The following is an 8,119-nucleotide window of genomic DNA, read 5'->3' as shown; positions in this document are numbered from 1 at the left end:
CTACCACTGGAACATATATCGTGGATCAATTTGACAATTTTTGTGCGTGTATCGTTAATAAAACATTAAAAACAAGCCGATTAAACCGGCGTTTATGTCGCAACCTGAGTGGCTTTAGAATGAGTGAAATTTCTACCACTGCAAAATTTTGGGTAGTGTTCTCCAAGCAAGTGCATTGAAGAGAATTTCGATACCTGTATGATCAATTAAAATTTCCAGAGAGCGACAGTGGCCATATGGTAAGTTTGTCAGGATTGTATCTAAGTTTGAGATAATTATATTATAATGTTTACCAGGGTTGCATATAAGATTCTTTTAAAATTAAAAACTTCTTATTTCTTACATTAATATAAGAAGATATACAGTAAGAAGAAATAAGATAAGAAGATTTGCCAACCCTGATGTTTACAGTGCATGATTGTTGGATTATTAAATTTGGTAAAGGATGATACTCTAGTAATTTTGTTCCGAATTTAAATGACCTCTAACTCAATTCGAGTAAACTTGGAAGTTAATAAAATATATCCGGCTGACCTTCATACCCTGTTATAATATTATAGGATTCAGAATTATACTCTAATTAAAACCTGTGGAGTGAGCAGGACAAGGAGCTAGAGATGGAATTCAGGGAAGAGGACAATCAATGAATTTTCAGGTGGATCTATCAACCACACCCAGAAAATGTTCCAGTTTAATACAAATGTGCCTGGCTATGGTTGTTTGCAATCAAAACATTCTGGACCTTTTCCATGCGTTACTGATATAGATCTCCCTATTAAAGGGAGGATCATTTTAGATATTAAAAAAAAACTTGGGGTACCTGGCACCTGTTAGTTAAATTGCAATGCACAATGCTTAAAACATATTTCACACAATCCATTCCTTGCTACAAACTACAAATTTTAATGAAACTCCTCAGCTATTATTAATTAATACAGGGTTAAATTGTATGGTAGTATCTTATTTCAGTAAGAAAATCCATCAAATATTAAAATATACCAACACAGCAGTTAATACATTGTTTTTTCGTTGACTTAAATTACTTGTTTATTCCTGATAGCCATAATAATTAGAACTCAACAGTGTTAAAACACTGAAGCAGCAGTGATCTACTTTATGGATACTAGTATGTGCGGTTTACTATTGTAAGACATACGTTTTCTTTTAGGTGGAATGCATTTCAGGTCTTATAAGTTCCACATACTCACAGTCATTGTTTCTAAATGCTAGACAATTCCTGGTCTATAGTATTTGGCTGATGGGTTTTAATCAGTCCTTTGATCAAAATGCAGGGACATGAGGATATGTTAGACTCAATTTTGCTTCGGTTGTAACTTGTATCACCAATCAGATTCCATCAATGATGCCCTTTATAACTGGACTTGACAACTGGTACCTAAAGAAGAATTCTAATTATCAATCTTATTCCAATATATAATTGAATAATATGATATAGGTATATTATTTTTATTCCTGTTTAACAGTCTTAAACATGATGTGTTCAAAAGTAGTAAATCAACAGGATGGAATTTCAAAAAAATATCAAAAGTAACTAATAGTTTTTCCACCAAATAAATGTAATATTTTACATAAACATTCAATAAATGTGACATCCAGACTGACCTGTGAGGCTGCGAAGCATTTATACGGAAAGTTTGTACGCCAGAAATACTTGTGAAGGCACCAATTACACCCTGTTTTTAATGAAGTTTATAATACCGGGTCTTTCTATGGTCTTTCACACAGTTCCGAACTGGAGACAAAATGCGCGCAAATAATATCGAGGATTCGAACGCCAGACAATTTGTTACACTTTAATCTCTATTTACGCTTGATTTTGAAATATTTCCTCGAAGCATATATTTGCGAAAATACACTTCAGACACATCTATTACACATATGAAAATTATTCATTGACTTTCATACTTTAGCACATGCGCAAACGCGAACGATAAGCCGCAAACACCTCGTATAATTATATGACCATAGGGCCATTTATAGGAGGAAAAATAAGTCACGAGTCGACTTATTTAATTAAGACGCGACTTAAGTAAGATGCGACCTCGTCGTATAAACGAACCAAAATGCTTGTTCGCGTGTTAGGTAAGACCCGTGCCATGTAAGTCGCGACTTAGATAAGAACAGAGATTTTACCTGTTCATATTTTAGACGCGTCTTAATTAAATTAAAAACGGCCGAAAAAGTCAGAAATCAGAATTGCTGAAATGTAAGCAAAGCTGACACCATAAAGAGATAAATTGCAGCAAAAAAAAGCGATACGTGGAGCGGCAACAACATTAAATACGGAAATAATAAGCGAAAAAATCATCTAACTATTTATACCAGCTCGCGTCTTATTTAAGTCGCGTCTTAAATAAGTCACGACTTATTTTACTTCGTATTTGGCCCTACCATAATATCCAGACTAACGAAATTTGAGTACTTTGAGTAATTTTCGGTTTGATTAAGAGTGATGACTAATGTTTAACCTAGTTCTTTATATTTTTACTACCATAAGTTAAATGTTTATGTAGGGACAAACGTCTGGTTGCTTAGAGGGCATGAAAATTAACTTTGCACTATCCTAGTTTATCTTGAAAAATGATGTGAAAATATAGTACAAGTCCTGATAGTTATTATCGTGACTAAACAAAATGTCCTCCCATATCTTACATGTATCAAAAATTATTACAGGAAAATGTCACAAGTTACCTTATTGTACGGTTAATCATTTCCTCTCTGTGAAGGATCGCTAAGTACACTCGTTCGCTGCACTGATTCGTAACTAAATAAATTTACGTACATATGTAATCCCACCCAAAAAGTGGAACTGACTGGGATAAGAAACTTTCTGATTTGATGAAAGAGCTAGCGCAAGAATACCTGATGATTTTGATGAGTAACTAAGAGAACTAAGAATTGGATGAGGATGTGAAGACGTATATACCAGCAAATTGCCAACAAATTCATTGCAAATTTGACTCTAAATTTTTGGGTGATGTTACGAATTATTCGTAACTTTGTGGGACTATCAAAAATGCAGTTTATAACAACAAAGAACTTACAAACAACTTTACAAGTTCAATTACTAATTTCGTTTTTGGGCATTCGCAAAATTAAATGGCTAGCCATAACACAGAAATAATCGCCGCGAACGCCTGAGTCTTGATAAAATCGCAGCACACGCGCACGCATGTATTGGAAACTTGTAGGGATGACTTTATGGGGACCTGAGTGTGTATACAGTAAGTCCTCACAGTGTAATAGTTCTTGAACAAGTCTTGATGTGTTGAAAACTTGTACCAATGACTTTATGGGGACCTGAGTGTACAGTAAGTCCTCACAGTGTGAAAATTCTTGCACAAGTCCTGATGTGTTGAAAACTTGTAGGGATGACTTTATGGGGACCTGAGTGTACAGTAAGTCCTCGCAATGTGAAAGTTCCTGAACAAGTCCTGATGTGTTGAAAACTTGTAGCAATGACTTTATGGGGACCTGAGTGTACAGTAAGTCCTCACAGTGTGAAAATTCTTGCACAAGTCCTGATGTGTTGAAACTTGTAGGGATGACTTTATGGGGACCTGAGTGTACAGTAAGTCCTCACAGTGTAAAAGTTCTTGCACAAGTCCTGATGTGTTGAAAACTTGTAGGGATGACGTGAGTGAAAATATAAGCCGCTATAATTAACAAACTGTTGTGAAGAGGCAATTTACCTATCTTCACCAAACTTTTCTTACAATTTGCAATGCAATTCTACTCCCGCGGCATCTAATGTTGTCAAATACGAACATTTATTACGACCTGCTAACTTTTTTAAAATTTCGAACACTCGCTACAATCTAACATCCCTCAAAACTATAATTGCACTAAGAGTTGCAAGAAAATTGCATAGTGTAACAGTGACAAAGTAGATTTTGTTAAATGTTAACAAAAATTGTAATAAACTTACCACATGCATCATTAAAAAACTCTCAGTCAAAGTTTGCTTAATAGTGATCTTTTAAATGGGTCAATGTAACAAAGGTCAAAAGGATTTCTCACATGTTCCATCCTAAAAATATATTGCAGGGAAAAAGATGTTAGGGTAAAATAGATACTATTTCATCTTAAATAGCAAATATATTACCTATGCTGTGTTTATAAATTTAAGTGTCACTATAAAAAGATATAAATAACTAAGAGTTAAAGACACAGACAGGAAAAAAAACTTACCAAAATGATTTGCTGTAAAAGTATACGAATGTGCTGTGAAACAGTCGGTCTAAGAAACAGAGAATTGTGTTAAGTGATTATATTATCCATAGGAAAAACAAATATGTCCATGTCAGAAACTTGTATGGCCACGTACTTCGCTTGTCATACAGCCAAAATAAGAATATGCTTGCATTTTGTATTTAAAAGTCATTTAAAGCACAGTAGCAGCAATGGGAGGGACTCTGTCGCACTTAAAACTTTACCGTGTCTTTTAAAACGAATCTCTCAAGAATTTTGATAGGCAGACTATTTACAAGTGACTAAGGTGCGTAGGCACGAGATTACACCCTTTCAAGATATAAGGGTTAAGAATTATATAACCTAAGGATCCAAAGATCCAAAGTTTCAGTGCCCTCCCAATGCATTAATGAGCCAACATGACGTCTCTCGCAAAATAATTTTAACTTCTGCTCATGCAACTCGCAGTATACAGTACTCAAAGAACTTAAATAATGTTCCCTGCAATATCCCATTGCATTATTGAATTCTACAGTATTTTAAGTTGCTCATGCGTTGCGCATTGCATATTTTTTCTTTGTCTTCTTTTGTATTTTTTTTGTGTCTAAAGGTCTATTGCACAGTGCCCCGTGTGGTGCATTGGATTTAAACGAAAGAATTAAAATCGTCAAAAAAGGGAATACATTTCTAGTAAAATGGTGCATGGAAGAACACGAAGAAACGTTCAAAAGATGCCAGCAATTCGGTTTAGAAACATCATGGAGTTAAAATAAAGTTACAGATAAAAAAATTGGTCGCAAACGGGGACGACTAAGCAATAGACAATTTATGCACTGAACCGACCATCATTTGATTCAGAACAAACAATCAAGGGGTGACAGAATTTGAACACTAATTAATATCCTAGGAATCCAAAGCATAAGAGTAAAATAGATATTATTCCATCTTAAATAGCAAATATATTGCCTATGCTGTGTTTATAAAGTGTCACAATAAAAAGAAAAAAATAACTAAGCGTTAAAGACACAGACAGGAAAAATAACTTACCAAAATGATTTGCTGTAAAAGTATACGAATCTGCTGTGAAACAGTCAGTCTAAGAAACAGAGAATTGTGTTAAGTGATTATATTATCCATAGGAAAAACAAATATGTCCATGTCAGAAACTTGCATGGCCACGTACTTGGCTTGTCATATAGCCAAAATAAGAATATGATTGTGATTGTGATTATTATTAAAATACTTGAATGGCAGTTCAAAAACGAACTGAAAAACACAAGTTTACAAGTATCAGAAATAAGACTATTTACATATTTACAGTGATAAAATACTCAGAAATACAATTACTAACATGTTAATACCATAACTACAAAAAGATATGCTAACATTAGGTTCTAAAATATTAAAATATTAAAATGAGTTCCATTTACGTATGCAATACGGCAAAAAGCTATCATTATAGCGTTTCGTTCGACATTTAAAAAGAGAGATCGATCGAGGATGTCTGAGATCGTACTCATGGGTTAAAAGTTTGGGTAATAGACTAGAAATTTTACCCGAAGGGTCATTATAATTATTTTTATAAAAGGTTCTGCATAACCGTTCCCTTCTCGCTTCTAAGGTAGGTAAATTCAGGTCTTTAAGGCTTTCGGTGTAGGACAAATGGGGAAAAATAATTTTGAACGCACGTTGCTGAATATGTTCCAATTCAACGGTGAGGAAATTAGGTAGTGAGGTATGCCAAACTGGACATGCATATTCCAGGACAGGTCTGATGAAACTACAATATACCGCCTTAAGATCACTAGGTTGGACACCATTTCTTCTTAATAGCCTTAAGGCATACAGGCGTTTGCTTGCTTTAGAGGATATGTGCCTGATGTGTGTGGTCCACTTGAGATCGGAGGTTAAATTTACTCCCAGGAGTTTGATAGAGTTCACAGCCTCCAGAGGTAGGTTATTGACAAGCAAGGGTTGTGCCGGGGGTTGATTGATCAAGAAGGACACGGTGAAATCTTTAGTTTTTTTACGTTTAATTTCATGTTGTTCACATTCGACCACTGAGACACCTTATCGAGTTCTTGCTGTAATTTTGGAAAAGCCGGTTCACATACTCTAACAACTTCAGAAATAGCACAATCATCAACGTACTTGTACAGTGGTAGTTCACTGGATAGATCATTGACCATTATAAGAAAGAACAAAGGCCCCAATTTTGTGCCTTGCGGAACTCCAGCATTGATTTCTTTCCAATCAGATTTACAAGATTTTAATTTAACGCGCTGTTGTCTGCCTTGAAGGAAACTTGAACACCAGTTTAATAACACGGGTGGAACGTTGAGGAGTTGTAATTTGCGCATTAGAATGTTATGGTCAATTCGATCAAACGCTTTGGAAAAATCAATAAAGCAGGATCGAATAATGGTATTAGGTGTTTCCAGGGCCGAAAGCCAATGGTGGATTAGGTGCACGAGGGCGTGAGTCGTTGAGGACTTTTTCACACAGCCAAACTGGAGGGGATCAATGAATGGCATAACAAAGGGTGCAAGCCAATTGAACACGAAAGACTCAAGGATCTTGCTCAGTACTGCCGTGAGGGATATAGGTCTAAGGTCCGTATCAATAGATTTCGGTGTAGGGATCTTGCTTAAAGGGAGAACATCCGCGCATTTCCACAGATCAGGTACACGACCTTCTCTAATGGAAGAGTTAAACATGGAGCATACAGGGTAGCTAATATTTGCGGCACATGTTTTCAGGATCCAATTGGGGATCTCATCAGGTCCTACAGACTTACGATCGTTAACACCTGCCAATGCAAGTTCAACAGCATCACACGTAATGACGTATCTATCAGGAACATTGGAAACGGGTACTGGAGTGAAATTTAAATGCGGTATATCAGCAGCAGCACTGCAGAAGGATTCATTAATGACGGTGGCAAGTTCAAAGTCTCTCAAGACGGTGCCGTTTATGGCTAGGCTATTAAACGGAGGGGGGTTGGACATTCCTGACAACTGCTTGATACCGTCCCACCACTTTTTAGGATTGCTCTGGTTCATGTGATTGATTTTGTCGTTATAGAATCTTCGACGTGCACTTTTACAGAGTTTTATCACTTTATTGCGATAAACATTAAATTTGGGAAGGTCATTATTCAACCAAGCTTGTTGACGTTTCTTAATGGATTCTTTAATAGCGGGAGTAATCCATGGTTTATCGTTGGGATGGAGTTTAACAGTACGCATGGGAATACATGAATTCAAAGCACCATGAACCACAGACTGGAACAAATCCAGTTGATCGTCACATGAATTTAGCCTCATGAGCGGTGTCCAATTGACCGAGTCCAGGCAGGATATCAAGTTTCGTTTGTTGGAAACACGATAATCACGCTTTTGGAGTCGTGTGGTGGGTATGCTTGGAGCATGTGGTGAAGTGGGTTGAAGTAATATGCTAGAATGATCAGATTGGCCAATAGGTGGCAGGATGGTAGCATCGTAGTAAGCCGATAAAGTTGAAAATGCTTGATCAAGGATATTACTTCCCCTGGTAGGCTTGGTGACCAGAGTTTTCAATCTAAAGGAATTGCACAGATTTCCTGGCTTAAATTGGTTAAAATCTCCGAGAACCAGGACAGCGGAATTAGGATAGTTGGCCAGTGAGGAATCTAAACATTTGAAGATATGCGTTCGAAGCGCGTGGTCATCGCTTTGGGGGGGTGATAAACTGTTCCCAGGATAATGGAGTTTATTCCTCGGGGTAATCGATCCATTTTGATTAAAAACCATTGACTCTCAATTTCAGGATCGCCTAAGTCAGTTAATTCGGTAAAATTAAGGTTTGAGTTAAAATAGGAACAAAGACCACATTTGCATTTTGTATTTAAAAGTCATCTAAAGCACAG

At 36.4% G+C, this 8,119-nt stretch overlaps 1 protein-coding gene across 1 annotated transcript; it reads right to left on the bottom strand.

Moving 5' to 3' along the window:
- Positions 1-2,631: 2,631 nt before the first annotated feature.
- LOC114545025 lies at positions 2,632-8,003 on the bottom strand. Its single transcript, XM_028563447.1, has 4 exons — positions 5,260-8,003; positions 4,213-4,261; positions 3,950-4,051; positions 2,632-2,785 (listed from the first exon to the last, which is right to left on the bottom strand). Exon 1 carries the CDS (start codon positions 8,001-8,003, stop codon positions 6,207-6,209), a length of 1,797 nt encoding a protein of 598 aa, XP_028419248.1. The 3' UTR covers positions 2,632-2,785; positions 3,950-4,051; positions 4,213-4,261; positions 5,260-6,206.
- Between the last annotated feature and the right edge of the window lie 116 nt (positions 8,004-8,119).

The sequence above is a fragment of the Dendronephthya gigantea genome, unplaced genomic scaffold, assembly GCF_004324835.1.
Source record: "Dendronephthya gigantea isolate DGI-Jeju-01 unplaced genomic scaffold, DenGig_1.0 001133F, whole genome shotgun sequence".
Taxonomy (NCBI): domain Eukaryota; kingdom Metazoa; phylum Cnidaria; class Anthozoa; order Malacalcyonacea; family Nephtheidae; genus Dendronephthya; species Dendronephthya gigantea.
The sequence above is the reverse complement of the archived record's forward strand: the minus strand, read 5'-3'. Positions and strand labels throughout refer to the sequence as shown.